General features: G+C 35.1%; 1 protein-coding gene across 1 annotated transcript in view; it reads left to right on the top strand.

The window, feature by feature from the left end:
- Positions 1–16544, top strand: part of LOC137387324 (apical junction molecule-like) — a 41831-nt gene extending 25287 nt beyond the window's left edge. Inside the window, exons 13-18 of the mRNA XM_068073704.1 lie at positions 426–544; positions 2385–2483; positions 5169–5262; positions 6523–6632; positions 11019–11112; positions 15930–16544. Coding sequence (XP_067929805.1) covers positions 426–544; positions 2385–2483; positions 5169–5262; positions 6523–6632; positions 11019–11112; positions 15930–16100 — 687 coding nt within the window. The 3' untranslated portion in view covers positions 16101–16544. The remainder of the gene's footprint in view (positions 1–425; positions 545–2384; positions 2484–5168; positions 5263–6522; positions 6633–11018; positions 11113–15929) is intronic.
- Positions 16545–21239: the final 4695 nt, after the last annotated feature.

Genomic DNA, 21239 nt, shown 5'->3' with positions numbered 1-21239 from the left:
TCATTTGTCTAGGCTTTTCCAAAAAAACTTATTATCTTTATTTGTTTTGCCAAGCTGCTCAGTCGGTGTATTAGCTATAATGAGTTTAGCAAAACTTGCCCAATGAGCCAACCACACACGAAAATTTGCCTGCATTTCTAATATGACGATTTTATTGTGAATATCAATGAAGAAAGCCATTTAATTTCGCGTTTTCGCTCGTTCGTTATGATAGTTTAGTTTCGCTCATGAAATTTTCGCGAGAGGCTGTTGCCGCGAAAACGCGAAAGTTAGATGCCGCGAATACATAAGTGTCCGAGGGTATATCATGAAGCTCTAGGTATATTGAAGCCCAAATCTTGATGCAAGGTACAGTATAATTGGGTTACCTGACCACTAGTCTGCTCTGTATTGTCTCTGATAAGATTAGATCTTGTTGTTTGAAGGTAAGAAAGCACACTTTGTTGAGCTCTCTTTCTCCAAGGGATTCGGATGACCTCGCTGACTTGGAAGCAGCATTGGAAGAAACTGAGGAGAGACTCTCTTCATTGCAGAACACTCCCAGGTACTGCCCCCTAGCACACATTTTTATATATCTTTACTAGCTATACAATATATAGTTTTTTATTAGTCAAAGAGACTATATTTCTATTTTTACATATGCTACAGTATCTATGTCTATCACGGTTAACGGTTAACAAAACTTGATTGCTGTTAAAATGATCAGAAGAAAAATATGTGCAAAATTACGCCACTATTGTTATCAATGTGAGAGTTGCTATTGGCTATTGCGTTAAAATTGTTACGTTATACGTCTCTATTCTGTCTGTCTCTACAACTATTGGCGTCATAATCACACTTTCGTTTGATCTGAGCGTTTTAACCATGATCAAGGTTTGTTGATGTTAACTTTGAAACATCCTGACAGTCAGATCACCTCAAACATCAAAAACACTCTCAAATGATAGAAAAATACCAATACTTTCTGATAAAATCAACTAAAATTTTGTTCATCTTTGGGCCTGTTACACATGAAAAAGATTTTTACACAGGCCAATATTTGACACTGATACATCTAGTAGCATCAGTCGTCAGGGTTACTACTTGCGGAGATTGTTTTTTATTTTTATGTTTCATACGTTAATTTTGAGTTGGCGACTATCAAAATTATAATCATTCTTTTCATGGCCGATAAGAAAATAGAAAATAAATTACCTTGACCTTCATTGGCCGATTTATTGCTCATACGAATATTATAGGAAAACAACAGGGACATATGAATCATCATGAGACATTGGTGTGCATGTATACAGTTGTGGCCAAAAGTATTAACACCCCCTACCTTTGTTACCTAGTCCATGTAGCAATAATTAGACTACCTTTGAATAAATTTTACTAACTGCATAATCTATTTGAACCATGCATATTACACATCATTAGAAAACTGAGAGTTGAATATTTGTAATGAAATAAAACCTCTAACAATAAAACCATTTTTACTGATGAATTGGCTTCAGATATTTACTCCAAATTTTGTTTAAAAAAACTCCGGTTTCACAAGCCCAGAGATTGCTGGAATGTTTTAGATAAATATTTTTAAGAACGGAAAATTTTTGAGGAATCATTTGATCTGTATATTATACATATCAATAAATATACATAATACCATACAATATTATTGTATGGTCTGGGTACATAATGGCAGTAACAGAGAACAAACGTAATTGATCACGAAATGATGAGATGTGTTAATAGTTTCGGTTATGACTTTAGTTGCTATGCATCAGTCCTGATGTTCCCTTTCAATCAGTGATGTCCTTGACATCAGCCGTCTAGCCACATGTTAGTTGCGGCAGATGTCGGATTAGCTGTGGATTAGAAACACAATAGACTGGCAAACTAGACCTTGTAAACTGACAGCAACCCGCAGTCAGTTGCTGTTTGTAGTTTTTCTTACAGAGGCAGGTATAGATGAAACTAGGGATAGAGATGGAACTTAGTTGTGGGTATTAGTTGTGAAATTTTCTACATGTCAGAGTTTGTGGTCCTCATTTTACAATCGACAATCTGGAGTTGATAACTTTTAACACTTGATAAGTTTTTCGACACCTGCAATCACTCACACTGCCCAATGATGCCATAATAATGTAGTTTCAATGTTAAAAATGGCTGTTTCCTGTTCAAGGCGATGATGCGTTGCAGTTCTCTGTTCAAGGTGGTATCTAGTTTAAGCTTATGTTACGAGTTGTTGCCTCTCCATGTGTGGTAAATATTTGTTTCATTTATATTGATCCCTGCTTTTGTCTACTTGTGTTTTATGCATCAATTATAATCTTTAATCTTGTTTATATAATGAAGTGAAAATCATTAATTACTAAAAAAAATCCTGGATTATAAATTATTAGAGAAGAACGAAAGGCAGAACCTGTAGCTAATGGAGGAAAAAGGGACAAATCTGATGAACGAGCAAAAAGAGTGAAGAATGGAACTACTAGTGATTCGAAGTGAGTGATAACGAATCAAGATATTTGAATACATATTTGCATAGTCTACTACAAATATGCATATCCAGTGCTGTTATAGTGAAAAGGTAAAGGTTGTCGTCGCTTTGGATTTGCTTCCTCTTGCATCTTATTACCCATAGATCGGTTGTACTATTAATACTTTATTAGTTTAGTAGTATGCATCCACCAGAATGCTCTATTACACGCTTACAGGCAGCCTGGCAATGCCCTGAATTTCGTTCATCTTCAATCAAATAGTCCATAGGTGGGTGTTTAAGTGGCTGGTTCTTAGGAACCAGATGGAGTTCTAAAACAAAATATTTTTATTACATATGTATAGCATACATAGCATAGACATCGACCGAAAATGTGGAAACACATAGCATTTACTTAGACTAACAGACACACATGCACACAATTACAAGCTGATTTATTAATATAAATATGTGACATTTCTGATTTGCTGCAATAATTAACTGCATAAAGCTTGCATGTATCTTAAATTTTTATTTGTTTCTGTTAAAAAAGAAGATTTTATGGGCTACTGCTGAATGCCCTGTGTTGCTCTGGTGATAAAAAACAGTTTATAAACATTACCTTACCTACTACATTCCCTTTACACTTCACTACCTGCAACTGTTTATAAGCCATTTTTATTACCCGTGCAATGCCAAACATTCAGCTGGTAATCGTTACGTGGGACGCAACATCGTTATGCGTATTTTAACCGATGTCATGAATATCTTCACTGTTATTGATCGAATGTGTAGTCTAGTGGGTAAGGTCACCCCTCAATAACTGGAGGTTTGGAGATCACAACCACAGCGGTGTGGATTTTTCGTTCCTAAAACTTTAGCGCTATAATTATTCACATGGACATACAGATGAACAAACAAAAGACAAACACTTAAATTTATATATATATATATATATATATATACATGTAGATTAAAACATATGTCCGTCCAATCTATCAGATGAAACCATTATATATATATATATATATATATATATATATATATATATATATATATATATATACAGTCAAACATGGATAACTCGCCCACGGATAGCTCGAACACATGGTTAATTCGAACGGTTTCTTTGGTCCGTTCCCACGTAATGATAAATTGCTATAGATAACTCGAACTCAACACTGTTAATTCGAACTGTTTTTTTGCCCAACGGATACCGAAACGGTTGTTATCGCTTTAGAAAATCACTTTTTTCAAAGCCATAGAGGTAAACCTCATCTTTTCGTAATTCATAAGCGTCGTTATTACCACCATCGGCAAAATATTTCTGTCAACGACTTTTCTAAAGGTTTGGTGAAATTTGATTTATACTGCTATACGATGAGTAGCACGGGCTAGCCGGGTCACGCGCGCAAGGATTTTCGCCACGCACATACAAAACAAAAACAGCATGTTGTTTTGTATGTGCGTGGCGAAAATCCTTGAGTGCGTGACCCGGCTAGCCCGTGATCGAATAGTTTTCCGACGTGGATTCCGTGTTCAATCAACGTCGGAATGTTGAATGTTTAAAACGTCTTAAAAATTGTGGTAATTAAACGTATACGTTGTCTTAGCTAAAAAAACTATTCATCGTTTGACCTAAACACAGAATACGTGTGTACATTCAATAAGTATCCATTCAAAAAGCGTGAGTGATATACAATGTACTGTAAAACCTCGTAAAACTTTTAATTGAACTGCCTCGGAGTGTTGCTCTTAACGAATCCCAGGTAAAGTAAAGTTATCTTTGCATTAACTTCAAGAAAAATCGACAAAATTGATCGTGGGTAAAACGCTCAAAAGAAAAATATGTCTTTTCTTTTGAGCATTTCAACAACGATCAAGTTTTGCCAATGTCAATCTAAAAAAACGTCCTGGCAATAACATCACCTCAAACAACAAACCAATCTCAAGTGATAGAAAAATCTCTATACTTTTTGATAAAAACGTTTTAAACTTTACATTAGAAGCATTTAATTTGAAACAAGCCATTTGTGCTTTTGATTTATATTATAGTTTGTATATGTACATGTATCTACTAATAAATAAGTAAATACATGGACTTGTGACAGTGCTTTGATAACTTGAACGCTCTGATAATTCGAACACTTTTGCTCGGTCCCTTGAAGTTCGAGTTATCCATGTTTGACTGTATATATATATATATATATATATATATATATATATATGTAGATTAAAACATATGTCCGTCCAATCTATCAGATGAGACCATTTTACAATCATAAAGGTCACAGACTACCACCCTTTAGGCCTATCGTATTGTAGAATTTGGTGATTGTGCAATTTTATTGGTCTAGCCAGTAATAGTTTGTGGCTGAGCAATGGCAGTTATGCATTATCACTTTTGTATACCTTGAAATAACCCACATACATTGATACCATATGATAAAGATATTGTGTAGAATCTTTATAACGTGGACGTTGAAGAATATTGTAGTTGCAAATACATAATTTGTACATAATGACAGATCGATAACAAGCTTAAAAGGGAACATGTTATTTGGTGTGTCAAATATTTTCATACACACAACTTGTAACCGTGTTTGTAAATTGCTAGGTAAATTGTCTAGAAAGGAGCCTTGCATTTTCATGTAAAACCTTAGAATCCAATTTCTAAGGCTATCTATAGGCGAGTCATCTGGTATTACAGGAAGGGGAGGGCGAGGCTAAAACACTCAAATCAAGAACTAGTGGAAGAAAGAGTGCGAGAAATGAGGGCCTCTCTCGAAGAGAGAAGGAAAAAGGTGAGTTTCCGGCTAAGGCAGGGGTGGGCAAACCTTTCAAAACCTTTTGAGCCGCATTGTCTTTTAAAATTTGGTGGCCGAGTCAGCGCAAGATATTATACGTATAAAAAACTGCATTTATTAAAGGTACAAATGAAACATAATATGGAAAAAACATTAGATATATTCAACAATGTTTTATGAAAGCTTTGCACATATTCATATGTTTGCTTCAATTGGCAACATAAACCAAATTTTTATAGGCAATAGGAAATGAGTTATACACCTCGATTTACCACAAACTCGGTTTAGATAATGGCCATTGTGTTATGTAACGGCCATAAATTTGCAAATTAGTAGGTTACATAATAATAATAATCCATAAACTGTTGCAAAGATTTAGTCAAAAAAAGTGACAAACAAAAGTGTTCATAATTAGTAAGTTATATATAATAATATATCAAATGCTACAAATATTTATTCAAGAACAAGTGACATAAACAAACCATACTTATATTACATGCAGAAACAAAAATTAATATTTTTGAAACAAATATTCGCATCGTTTGCTCGGCCAGCTGTGTTCTCATTGTTGCTACCGATGGAAAGAACATCTTCTGGTTGTTTTACACCTTCCACAATGTCTTCTAGCCTCAACTGTTCTTTTGCCGTGCTGAACTAGTCTATATTGGCGTCCAAACAATTTTTTGAGCAGAGCAAAACTTATGCGTTGCATTTCGCTTTTAGCCCCATGCCCTAAGCACAACTTAAAACCTAAAACCCTAGGTTTTAGGCTAGAGCCTAAAATTAGTTGCTCATGTACCATCGTAAATGTAAACCATTTTTCACATACCTCGAAGTACCAAGACCGTGTTAAACAAGGAATTACTATATATACAGCTATTAATTATTTCTATGACGTTGCTTTCAAGGTTTTAACGGAAAAAACTGAAAAACTTTGGAGTTGGAAAACGGACTTTGATAGGAACAAAAACATCGAAAGAATGAATTGTTATTGATGTAACCGAGTCATTATTAGTACTATTTTTTTGACACTTTTCTACTGATCACTTGCTATTATAATCGTAAAGATCGAAGAATGTCAAAGTGGCAGTCCAAATGAGGTCGCGCTCAATTAAAGGTGGCGTTCAATTAGAGGTTTTACGGTAGGTTAAGTTAATGTGTCTCTCCTAGTAAGTTACACAGTAAATGTAATATTATTCGAGTTGATAATGTTGATACTTGTTATGCATAACTACACTTGCATTTGTCTGACTGCAGCTGATGCACAAGCTGAAGGTAACTGACAGACAAACAGATGAGCTACGAGCCGCAAGACTTGAATCGGAGAGACGTGACAGAGAAAGGAGGCAGGAAAGGGCCAATCGCAGGTGAGTGGCTACCGCTGCTGAACTCTTAAAACTGCTGTCAGCAGCTTTTGAGTAGATTTTTAAACATTTTACCAGTAATGAATTTGTATTGCTTGTCATTATAATCAATATCTGTGTGAAGTTGTATTTGAAGTTGTCTATACATTGCTAGAGTTGGCAGTACATAGCTGGGATTGTCTATTCATTGTAGCTGTTGTTAGGTGTATGTTTGCTACTAATGACAGCTGGTAGCGTGTGTGTAATTTGAGTAATAATGGCATCAGTTATTGTCTAAATATATATTCCCACGACCAAACACGAGCGGAGCGATCATTTGAGAGATTTATGATAAATGCATGTGCACACAACTCATGAAAATTATTCATCAACACCGTCGCAAACCCTTGTACCGAAATCTCATCAACAAATTTAACCATTTTTCAATGGAGTCGTTTAAGTATAATAACGATACAAAACACATATAAACCTATTTAAATATGTTACCAAGTCTTGGAAAATTGTCGATAATATCTTAAAACTTACCCATCTGATCGGATTATACACAAATAGACAAATTAATTCCGCCTGAAATTGTTATTAAAACTTGACAAGCCTTATTTTTATCGAAATTAAGACCGGCAAACGAAACACCGAGCGACAGAGAATAAAACGATTAAGTCGTGCGCATTTCACGAAAAAAACTGTACACATTTCACCAATCTATAGCATTGCCGAAGGTTTCTAATATTTTTCCGTTTTTAATATCTTGCAAAAATATTTAATTATAAGAATAGTTATTTGGTTTTATAAAATTATCATGTGAATAATTATTTGAATTTATTTGTCCGAAGGTTTCTGTAATAAACGTAGACCGTTCGAGGCGGAACCCGATTTACAGGTACGAAATTGTGGTACACAGTCTATCAGCCTATGTTTTTTCCCAATTACCTAATGTTTCATTAAATTATTTAAAACGTTAGCCAAAATTCTTTACATCTTATGTACAAGCTAAGGCCGAACTACAACGCCCCTTTATGACGGGCGCATTTTTTATTTTACTCCAGTTTGCAGAAAACTTCCAGACGTGTGAACGCTCATACTTGCTTTCTGCTAGATCGCTATCAAAACCATTCTACATTCAACACAACCAACTTTCAAACTGTGTATATTACACAGAAGCTTGCCATTTTACTTCTAATATTGCATTTCAGAGATATAATAAACATATTTCCTTATTGCTGTTGTTAAATTACATACATTACAGTAGGTTAGGCCTACAGCTTTAATTAGTATTCATTTTATTGTTGTAAAACATAGGTTTGAGATAGTAGTAGATTAGGTGTGAATTTTTTACAACCTTTTGTTTTGCATAATTGACTTTGAATTTAATTTCAAAACAACTTGACAACTACCATGGACATACAACTTTCCAGAACACCACGTCATGGCCGATGCAGTGGCTGTCCACGTGTCTCTCAATTATTACAGCTCAATACGAGGATAAATAGAAGGTCCTCACAGCAACCATCAACATCAAATGCTGATGTTCAACAGCACGCTACTCAAATTAATAACAACAACTCATCTGATTCAGAGAATTCTTTAGTAGATGTTGTAGGCGATGTAAATGACGTGGACTTGGCAGCCCCTTTGTTTCCAGATGATGATCATGATTTTATGGACATCATTGACCATGAAAATATTGCACAAAACAATATTGCTCCTCCCAATGCTGCCCCCCTTCATCGCATTCCTCATTTTCAATCTTTAGATTGTCCTGATTTTCAAGAACTGCGTAAAAACTTTCTAGGCAGACTTGACAACAACATATCACAGCTCACATGTACTGCATGTAATGAGAAACATTTCATTACATTCAATGCTCAAATACAACTATGCCATACGTGCCAACAAGTTCCCCTGTCAAATTCCTAGATTACTAGAATTTTCTTTTTGAAGTCGTGCTCCCTCAAATTTATTTTATGTCAACTCGAACAACTCTCATTTACACTATACTCTGTCAATTCCTGCTGACAACTACTTTTTCAACAACCAGCACTACCCTTTCTTTTTTCCATAATCACTTATTCCATTATCAGGTCGTGGGCTGTATGACAGGGGAATTTCTAGTCTATATAATGTGAAACATTACGTAGCTTTTTATACAGTAGACTCTCCTACAACGTAAATAATCCGTTCTAGGAACGTTTACGTTATAGGGCTTTTACATTATACGAACGGTAAAATATATGTAAATTGCCTAATCCATTCCGAGATCTTTCCAAACTCACCCCTTTGGCCATGCAAAAAGGAAAAACTAGACTTGACTTTTTTAATTTGTGGGATGTACCGTAACTGCAGTATTATTGGTTTGCCTCGACAACTTGTCTCCTTTTTTTGATCAATTTTACTGTTTTTATAGACAACGATTGCGGTAATTTTACAATAAGTTGGTGGGGAATGCACATTCGACGTCCATTTTCAACGATTTGTTCATTTTTTTTGACGGAAAGTCTACTCTGGAAAGTAAAGCTAATAACAAATATTTTATACGTCTACAATAAAGCAAAATGAAAATATATTTCACTATAAAAAGGCTATCGGTATCCAGGGGTCAAGGTTAGGATAAAAGATACTTTCAGCGGTCTACCAATCTGAATGTCTAACTCGTGACATTCAGATTGGTAGACCAATGCTGTAACACCTGTACCAATCGATGGCCTTTAAGTATTTACGGTATTAACAATTGCACAACTACCTATTCTCTGTTTTGTCGACGTTCAAAGTTTTTACAAACATCGCAATTTTTTGAATGAAAATAAAAGTTGAAGAAAAAATGTAAAGACTTACACAAATCATTACAATGTGTACGTATATATGTACATATATGTGTACGTATATGTGTACGTATATATGTAAGCCTAGTTTTAATTTTTACTAGTTCCAAATCAATTATCAATATATTGATAAGCCTGCACTTCTACTTGTCTATCTGAAAAATATGTTGCAAATAAGACTCCTTTTGTTGATTATTACTTTATCAATATAGTGTTTTACATGTAAGATGGTTTTCTTGCGAAGTCCTATGTAATACACCTTTTTTAATGTTTTTTTGCCATTGCATGCAGTATTTATTAGGATAAGTTTTTAGGTTGTGGAATAGATTAAATTAATCAACGTATTCTTATGATAATATTTGCTCCAATACTATATTATAGTATATGAAACGAATGTCAAAAATTAGTCAACTTCGTCTGTAGCATTTAAACTGTATTGTAAGAAACAAAGAGATACTTGTACAGTGCAACCCTTAGGATACGATTACCCTGATATACGATTTTTTCACAATACAAAGCGGAACATGATGATTTTTTCACCTCACCATACGAATCTTATTTCACCATGCGAATTCAACAAAATTTTCACCCGAGTTCAAATTTGGCAGTCGGTGTGCTCATTACGTATGTCAAAATAACAAAGACACCGAAATTCTGTTCACCGAAAGTATTTTCACAACGCTTGTAAGAGACACGATGCCCGACTTCTCTCAATTCAGCAATTCTCGTGTGTAAAATGGTAATATTTTCCTTTTAAAACCAGTAGCAAAGTTGGAGTTGCGATCACTTCAAACAGAAAGTGAGTGGTCAACTTCTCAACCTTCTAGCAAAAATCTACTTTATGAAAACAGCATCTTTCGCATTTTTTTCGCTGAATTAGGTTGAAAAAGGTTTTAAACAGCTCCGCTATAAGTTATAGCGAAAGCAAAGGCAGAAACTGATAATGATAAAATTTTAGTGATAAGTTGAAATTCAGTAAAATAGTTCAAAGTTACATACTGGTAAAACATAGCTTTGAGTGCGTGTGTCAGTAAGCTAAACTTATTTGAGGTGAATTCAAAGTTTATGTTATACGTATGTCTGGCTTGAAGGTGAGAACTCCCTACGGTATGTACTGCGGTACATTATAATGTGTCATTTTATTACAGTTCAGGACCACTAAATACACTAAATACGCTAAAGTTACTGTAGGTAACTATAGTTACTAACGGTTAACATACTATTTTGTTACTAATTTTTATTATGTACAGTACTTATATTGTATAAAATTTTGACGATTTTTACCAGGAGATGTTTGCATTATATAATTACTCTGGTTTCTATACCCCTACATACGATTTTTTGCGATTACGATGCCGACCCTGGAACGGATTAAAATCATATCCTGAAGGTGCACTGTATATCAATATTTTCATACGAGGTATATTTTGCAGAATTTAGAATTTTTAAAATTTGGCACAGCCATTAGCAGGTCAGTTATGTCTCGCCAACGCACTGGTGGTTGTATATTTAGTATGTAAAACCGTTAGTTCTGGATAGTTTTGCTCGCAAGTTTATACTCATTATGTAGAATCTTGAAGAACTCAGCGGATAATAGCAAGAAAAAACAGAATAAATCTACTAGTGGGAATCACTCAACCCCTGTCCAGCGTCATGTACAGCAGGTGAGGATTTTAGGCTAACTCTCCTTAAAGCACATAAATTACATAATTTTTATATTGTATATTACAATACATCAGAGTCTTGGCTTGTGAATCAGCTATTGTTTGCCATGGTGAGACAGACATTGGTTGGTGTTTATAGGATTTCCCCAGAGCTCTACCGCAAAATTTTTTACTGGCATAGGCTCGGACATTGTTGGCACAATTTTCATATGCGGTGTTGTGTGCTCTTACCGCCTATTTTATTGCTTACCGCTTATATTTATCAACTACGATAATGACGCTAGTGTCAGGCGAAGATAGGACAACTCCAGAGAACCAATAAAGATGACAAAGTAATCAGTGTCATTAGTTCTCCATGTACAGATTATTTCTATGATAAATAACTCAGATCTCAAGCACCATACTATGTTTTTCCGATGATATTATGCACTAGCCCTTTCATTTTATTGTGATGTTGAGGGTCGCGACTGAGACTAATTAGTTTCAGGCATTGCGCGATCTCGCGAAACTGCGATTGACATATAGTCCTAGGGCCACGCAACCCGCAGGTCATAATTTAATCGATGTAATTTCATTACCTTTATCAACGACAGTACATTTATTGAAGCATAATTAATTAACCCAGAACATGTGTTTGTATTGGTCGGGCGTTAGCGCTATCCCGGGCATTGCTGATTATCTAGAATCCTAGTTTATTATTAGCGCTCTCTGGGTTTAACAGCACCGATTGTCACAGAAAAGCGCAGCCTCAATGGCAGCGAAAGGGATCGACTACCTAAGGCTAAATAATAATTGTGACATCACATTTTGAGAACCTGAACCAAGTGGTTTTTTTGCAGGATATACTTTTGACACCCTGTTTTTCATAGTTCTATTATTCTTTGTGTATTGAATATAGGCTCATTCGAAAGCCAAGACTCTGATGTATTGAAATATATATAATAAAAAAATTATGTAATTTATGTGCTTCAAGTAATCATTTTGACACTATTTGTAATAAGGTCACTAAGTCATTGACTCTACTCCAGTTCTGAAGGCCATACATAAACTCAAAGTCTGCCATAGCATTTTATTATCAGTTTATCTTTTGCCGTATTGTTTACGGTATACACATTTATTATAATCTAGCTCCAAAATATGTCACAAATGATTTATTTTTGCAAAAAAGAGCATTTCAACTAATTGTAAATCTGCATCATATTCCAGTGTATCTTATTCCATCAAATGATCTTTCCAAATCTTTGCATCTTTTCACTCTGCCTATGCTAAATGTTCATTTTACTTCAATTCAAAGTTTCAAGATTTTTCATGCTTCGTGTCCTCGTTTTTTACATGACAATTACAGGTTCTCAACACATTTCAACTTTAGTGATATAGACAAATTGCATAGAACTTCTACTAATTATTTTGAAAATATCATTGCCAGCTGCTTTAACAGTCTTCCACCTAATATCCCGTTCTCTTAGCCGAGAAATGCATTTTAAACACTATTTGTCAGACTATTATTTGATTTTAGTAGCTAACTTGCTTTGTTCTGTTTTTTTTTGGTTTTATTATTGTTGTATGGCATAATTTGAAAAAGATTTTGACTTGAAATATTTGAATTAAAATTATTGCCAATAGAAATTATTGCCAATAAAGTAATATATATGTGTGTATGTATATATATACTCTCGTGCTACAGACATATATGCATGTATATGCATGTATATATATAAAATTTATTGCACTACAATATTGTTTTGTATGGTTTGCAGTACAATCAAAAGCGCAGCTTCAAATCTGAGCAAACCACACTCGTCAGGTGCTAAAGCCATGCTCTATACACTATACATACACACACATATATACATACAGTAGACGCTTCTATAACATAACTAATCCGTTCCAGGCACGTTTACTTTATAGAGAGTTTACATTATATGAACAGTAAAATACATGTAAATTGCCTAATCTGTTCCAAGATCTTTCCAAACTCACCCCTTTGGTCATGCAAAAAGGAAAAACTTTACTTAACTCTTTTAATTTGTGGGATGTACCCTAACTGCAGAATTGTTGGTTTGCATCAACAACTTTTCTCCTTTTTATGATCAATCTCACTGGTTTTATAGACTGGGATTGCGGTAAATGTAGAACAAGTTTATGGGGATTGGGGACTGCACATTTTCGACGCTTATTTACAACGATTTGCTTATTTTTCTAAACAGCAAAGTCTATTCTGCAAAGTAAAGCTAATAACAAATATTTTGTACGTCTACAATAAGGCAAAACAACAAAATCATTTTACCATAAAAAGCAGTTCTGCCTGTTCATCGTCTATCACTATCCAGCGGTCAAGGATAGGATAAAGATAATTTTCGATGACCTTCCAACTCGTGACATTAAGACTGGTAGACCAACACTGCAACACCTGCACCAATCGATCGCCTTTGTATTTATGAACAATTGCTATCCTATTCGCCTTTTTGTCAACACATTTAACGATCTATTACGACGAACTAGAATGTCGTAAAAGTTATATATAATAGATATAACGGTAAACGCACTGCGTTTTTTCTACCGCAAGTGCGGCGAAATAAACTAACATTCAAATGTATTTTGAAAACTTGCCTGACTTGACACTTTACGTTATAGGGAATTTTTTACGTAGTAGGAAACAAAAACTTCACATAAATATTTTATATTATCTTCATGTTATCTGGAATTTACATTATAGGAGTGTCTACTGTACATACGTATGTATGTGTGTGTGCATGCATGTTTGTGTGCGCGTGTTTGTGCGTGCATGTTTGTGTGCATGCATGTTTGTGTGCGCGTGTTTGTGTGCGCGTTTGTCTGTGCGTTTGTCCATGCATCCGTGTTTGTATTTGTGCGTGTTTGTGTGCATGTATAAACTGTATATGTGTGTGTGCGTGCGTGTGTGTCTATGTGTGTGCGTGCGTCTAACTCATTTAGTTTCTATCGATTGTTTTAGCATGTTAGCCAGCTGATTTTTTAAGATTCAAAGCACAATTCTGTGTAGTGATTCTAACTTGGTGGTTGAAAACAAGCAGTAGAAGTAAATCAGTTAATCACTCAAATCAGTCACCATCGTATGAAGTATCAGGTTGTTGACCAATCACAGGTTCTGACCTACAGTCAACCTACTGTCTTTTTGTTTGTCAGTATCTATACAATAGCGCCTATCGATCAAGCTCAAAGAGATTCAATCATCACCTACTATGGCATGTAGATAAAACTTATTATTATGAACTTGCACAAAATGTTAGATTTTATTTGAAAGTATTTGTATTTTCCTATCATTTGCAATCGTTTTTGACGAATTGATTGACAAAACTTGATAGCGGTTAAAACACTCGGAAAAAAATATGTGCGCAATGAGGTCACTAGTGGCAATCGTTGGTTAGTTGATAATGTCTGTTGTGTTCTTGTTGCAGCATTACGCGTCTCTATTCTGTCGGTCTCTTTGCAACTGTTGACGTCATAATCACACTTTCGCCTAATTTGATATCAAAGTTATGATCAAAGGTTATGATCACACGTTATGATCTGAACGTTTTAACCACGATCACGTTTTCTCAATTTTATCCCTAAAACATCCTGGCAATCAGATCACCTCAAAGAACGAAAACAATCGCAAATGGTAAAAAATATCGATACTTTTTGATAAAATCTACGAAAATTTTGTAAGTTCATCTATAAGCCTGTTCAATCTTTATCAGTGTATCTTTAACATTAATACAGACCAGCAGTAGTATTAGTGTGTACAGCTATAGGTACAGCTATGGTGTACGGCTATAGTGTACAGCTATAGTATGGTGTACGGCTATAGTGTACAGCCATCACTAATGTACAAGCCAGCAGTAAACCCGACGATGCGCGCAATTTCTTTAACTTCCAACCAAATAGCTTGCAGGTGGGTGTTTAAGATGCTGTTTCTGAGGAACCATATGGAGTTGGGAAACCAAATATTTTAGTGACGTAGTGGAAGGCACAGAGAATATATATGCCTGTGAAGTTTGGATAAAATCAACCAAAAATGTATAAACACCAGCGTGAATGCAGACTAACAGACAGACACAGTGTGAAAGTTTAATTTATTGATAGAGATATCTTTTAAACTCGACTTGTATTATATAAGATAAATAAATACTGTCTTTGCAGTCTGGAGTATTGAGTCATAGGTTTTAGTCTCCTTGATTCACACACCTTTTATTCACGCACCATTTTATTCATGCACCATTTTATGCACACACCATTTTATTCACGCACCATTTTATTCACACACCATTTTATTCACACACCATTTTATTCACACACCTTTTATTCATGCACCATTTTATTCATGCACCATTTTATGCACACACCATTTTATTCACGCACCATTTTATTCACACACCATTTTATTCATGCGCCATTTTATTCACACACCATTTTATTCACACACCATTTTATTCATGCACCATTTTATTCACGCACCATATTATTCACGCATCATTTTATTCACACACCATTTTATTCCCACCTCACATATCTTTACCACTTTTTGGGGAGTTTTCACATGGTATTTTAGTACAGAACTCTATGAATGACGCGGAGGCAAATTGTTTGTGTGGATATACATGTATTTTAGCACTTACCTTTTCGGGAAGGAAACCAGATGTCCCAACCTTTTTACCAATGCTGATGTTCAATCTGATTAAAATTAATCTTTTTGTTACAAGCTGAAAGTTGGTTTGAGAATGCTTAGTTAATTATGAATCAGCTTTTTCCCTTGTCAACTGAAAAAAGAACAATTAATTTCTGTTATATTGTAGATGAAACCCGTTAGGACTTCCGCAGTCGTCACACCTTCGAGGGGTCGCGATACGTTCGATAAGAAGGTGCTTAAAGCTGAACTAAACAATTGGGTCAACACGGGTCACAGATCGCAACGCTCCAGAAGTAGGTCAGCCAATAGGAATCACTCTCAGTTTACCCTTACTTAAACTGGTAGCGACTTTTTTGAAGCAATATAGGAAAATGTGTTTGACTACTACACATTGCATGTTTGTTTTTTGTCAGTCCAAGTTTTTCGCCTTTTTGCTAACAGAATAATGTGATATGAAAGGTTGACAATGCTTAAATGTTTGAAGTCACTTCCATTTTTTTTCATTTTGTGATGATTGATTTTTTCATATTTTTATATCCATTACAAATAGAAAAAATTATAATGCTATTATGCGTGTATAATATATTATTTATTACTTACTGTTTTTGACTTGATTTTGCTAACATCGGCTCACAGTTACTGATAGTGTTGTGTGAATATACAATTTTTGTAAGCTTGGGGCTTACAATATAGAGGTTTAACATGAGAGTGTTCAAATTGCTTTATTTTCTTGCTCATTTGTTTGCATCCGTTGAAATTGGCCTAATAAAGTTCAGCCTTATCTCTTCAAGGACCAGATTGGTTTAACATTTCAGAAAACCTTGAGCAGGCGAAATACTGATGAGAGAATCTAGTGGTAATGGCTAAAAACTCTGCTAAATGTTCTTGTCTGACTTATTTTACAAAAAATTTCATTCAAAAGTGATCTGATCTGTGTGCATGGATTTTGTTGCTTTTTGAAACTAAATTTTAAAATATTTTGTCATCACTGAACAGTTACAACCATTTATCATGCTGATGGTGTTTTAGGGTTTTTAGTTTTTGATTGATGCATCATCATGACAAGCCATTGGTACGATATAATTCCAGTGATAAACTCTGCATTGAACCGACCAACTTTGTATTTTCATAACTCCATAGATAATCTTCTACAGTATTAACGAGTCAAATCTGATCATTTGCGTAAAATTAGGCTGCGATTTGCGGCAAATTATCTATGGCTTTACTTAATTGTCCAAGAATAATAGATGAAAACAAAAACGCTCTGATATTTGAGTCCCTACTATTATTGCTTGACATGCAATTTCCCTTGTTTTTAGCCACTCTTAAAACGAATACATTTCAAATGCAAAACTAAATATCGGAAGAAAAGATGCTAACTCATTTGGATTTTTCCAAGTTATACCAATATCTTGTTCATCATACACGGATGCTAAAATAATACATTGTCGTTTTAAATGTAGGAAAGTTAATTGCTAAACTTTCTGTTATTGGCCATTTAAATCCAATATTGAACAACCATTAGTAATAGAGAAAACTGTTAAACTTCCTGTTATTGGCCATTCAAATACAATCGTGAACAGCTATTGTTGGCTCTTAGCAACTAGCCACACAACCAATCACTACTTGATTCTTGCCAAACCTCAGAGATGACAGTTTATTATTATTGTTTACAATGAACGATTTCTTTTTATAATTTTAAAAGTTGTGCGTTTTTAAAGAAAATGCGATGAATCACTACAACGTAAACACCATTACAATCGGAGATGGCACTAGGGAAAGCGACTATATTTGATGTACAAAGTTAGAAGATGAATGAAATTTAATGCGGAAAACAAGACATTCTGTTATATAACTTACCTCTGATATTTAGATTTTATTATGAGCAAATAAAATTCATAAATACATTTAGCTCAAGTCAGGTGTTTGTACCTGCTATCAAATAACTATGAAAACCAATACAACCTGCATCATGGGTAGGATTGTTGGTGATTAAACTGGAAACACCTGCTCCACGCTGGGGGGTGAATCTAGGCATCCTGTTGGAACGAAGTAATATACCCACCAAAGAGTTTGACTGGACTTCCCTTTGAGTGTGCTGTGGCCACACTCAGAGGGACCACACTCAGAGGGACCACACTCACTCAAAGGGGCCACACTCAGAGGGACCACACTCAAGGGGCCACACTCAGAGGGACCACACTCAGAGAGGCCACACTCAAAAGCAAGGATCAACTTATCCTCCGGCTAGCTGCCGTAGCAGACCAACGATAGCAGTGTCTCTGGACTGGTTTCTCCTCACTGGATTACATCTCTGTACTGCCGAAAGAGGGAATCTAGTAATACAATAGCTATTGTTCCTTAATATATTTTGCATGCAATTTGATGGAAACGGCACAAATTTCGGCGACAAAGCCTAAACCCTAAAACAGTCATTGTCAAAAAGACAGACTACAAGAGAGAATAAATACATAAGATAACAAGGTGAGACATTCACCCAAAATTGTCTATGTGAGGAGTTGGTATAGTGCTGCTGTAGTGTACCAGACCAATGTTTACATGCCATTCGTAAAGTACAACAGTTTAATGGCATCGTATTTTTTTTCCAAACATTATTTTGATAATATATTTTTGTTAATAATAAACACACCAATTATGTTATAGTGTGATACTCTACCTATGATTACTAGTATGTATATCATCTAAGTTATAGTATGATACTCTACCTATAATTGCCCACAAGTGTATTACATCAACCCTACCGGTGGCTACTGCGTATGTACACTCTACACACAGCTTAGCTAAATAACTGTGGGTTTTTGTCATTCTATCATTCTGCACTCAGATTTGAGAAGCGGTGTTCTTTAAGCAGCTGCTCATATCCTCGCTGCCACACACTTATCCAGGATTTTATCATTCATAGCATCGTTGCACCGTAACAGGATATCATCAGGTCAACATGGCAAACTTTGTTCATCCAGTAAAAACAAACAGCTAACATCGCTATTAATGCTTACACAAACATATCTTCTGATGAATATGGGAAGGGGGCCAGCACCGCTCGTAAAAAAGTTACTCTAAGCCATGCCTAGTCTCTGCACAGATTGATAGAGAAGGCAGCAGAGCTATGGAGTCTGGCGTAGAGCCTTCAGCTAATGGAGGGAATGACGCAAGATTGAAGGATATTACAGCAGAGTTAAAGTAAGATGTTTTGAAGTGTATGTGAGAGCGTTACAGATTTCAAATATTTAAACCAGTAAAAGCATTTTTAATGGGTTCCTTCGTAAAAGTTGACATGACGAGCTGAGGTAAATGCTGTCAACATTTATGGCTTCCTTAATAGTTTCAACTACAGTTGTCTTATGAGAGACAGCTGAAACTGTGATGAAATGTTAAAGCCACAAAGTGCTTGTTTGCAAGTGCTTTGCAAGTTTTCATCTAGAGTTTCCTATACTAAAACCATTGTAACTAAACAGGAAGCTGCCGCATCCTATAAGGGTCAGACTCACCAAAATTTGACTAACTCAAAATCTGCTTATATAAGTAGCAAACCGACAGTTTGTAGATCTAGTATTCGAGTGTAAAATCTGATTGTACCATTGTTTGCTGGAGATGGTACCAAGCATTAAAACTGCAAATCATGTTCCGCTTGTGATACCGGTACACCAAAACTATAGCTGCTGTTGTTATAGATGGTTGTGGAATCTATATCAAAATCTCATTTTGTCATAGTGTGTGTGTATTCTGTATTTGTGCATGTATATGCGTGCACATATGCGCACACGCGTGTGTATGCTTGTGTGCATATGTCGGAAAAAATACTCCATTTCAAAACTTTGTCTAGTCCCTGGGAACCAGCCTCCTGAACACCCACCTGCAGGCTATCTGATAGGCGACACCCGACTTACTGCTAGTATGAAATAAACATTCATCAGAAAGTAAAACTAAACCCTCTGAGCAAATCAACTTTGTCAACAACCATCTGTTTTGCTGGTGCTCAATTTGAGTTGCAAATTTGTTGAAAAAAAAAGTTGCATTTAGTATTTTTTACGGAGTGTGGTAGATTATTTTGTAAATAGAGTGAATTACAGATATTACATAGAACGGTTAAACATTAAAACATTGAAATTTGATACAATAAAGATGTTTAATTATCATTTTTACACGTTGGATAACGTCATGCAAAATATTATATAGCAGAAAGGTCACATAAATGGTGGAGAACGCACAGCCCATCTGAATACTATCTCTCTTATAATAATAATAAAATAATATTATTTTAATAAAAAAATATTTAGAAGAAAGGTACCACAGAGGTATTAAATGTCATCTTTCTTGCATTCTAGCAACTGCTTGCTGAACAAAATGTTACTGCATATGTAACATGTATTATGTAACATGTACTATGTAACATGTACTATGTAGCATGTACTATGTAACATGTTATACATAATAAGTAATATGTATTATGTTAAACGTATTACTGGTAATGCGCAATATATGATATGTAATATACAAAGCATAATATTTAATATCTAATATGTAATATGCAATACATAACATGTATGTAAACTATCAATAAATGTATTGAATTCATACAAGAGGCTTCAAACTAATCAAATGACGTAATTGTTGTTCGAATTTATTAGCACAAAAGTATCCTCCATCTTTGGAGTTATGGTTGTAATAAGTGTTATTCCAGTAAGAATGCACAACTCCATAAAATGTGCTTACAACTAGCTTCTTGAAGTTGTCAATTCCAAGCATCAACAGCCAAACGAAAGTTGGTTTGGACAACCCAATTATTGTGGCCATACATTCCCTTCTTTTAATTGCTTAGTTCTTTCACTACTAGGCAGTAGAGTTTCGATTAGTTAAGTTTTTATAACAAAGTTGTGTTTGATTCACAGTTATGTGATGTTTCAAAAAGTAGCTTTTTGAAACATGTAATATTTCAATTTACCATATTATGTAGTTTTTGGAAAACTCATAATATGGTAAAGTGTCTTTTGATGAAGCCCAGTTCTTTTCTTCTGTCTGTGTTGACAAAAAGCCTGAACAGAAACTCGCAAAGGCGAGTAGTCAGCGAGTCAGCGTTTATGTTCACTAATTAATTGCACCAGTAGAAAACCACGCTGATGTAAACTGTAAACTTTAGCATTAGATTAATGAGCAGCAGTTCAAAGGTCATCGTTAACCTATGATGTCTCGCTGAACATTATTATTGTAGACTACAATTCTTCATTAACCGTTGGAAGCCTTTTGAAAACAGCCCAACATTTCTGTGTGGGAATTCTGAGTCTAAGCAATGGTAAATAAAAACAGAAGACCGTATCTGATTTCATCTTCTGCCCGTATTTGGTAGACAATTGGCCAATTACGCTGACTTATAGGTACTGGTAAACGGCAGCGTATTGCAATAGCAGAGAGTTATTAACTTTCAAATTGCTCTCGCATGCCGAGACCCAAGTGTTCT

This window comes from Watersipora subatra, chromosome 2 (genome assembly GCF_963576615.1).
Source record: "Watersipora subatra chromosome 2, tzWatSuba1.1, whole genome shotgun sequence".
NCBI classification, from domain to species: Eukaryota; Metazoa; Bryozoa; class Gymnolaemata; order Cheilostomatida; family Watersiporidae; genus Watersipora; species Watersipora subatra.
This window is presented reverse-complemented; position numbering and strand designations above follow the sequence as displayed.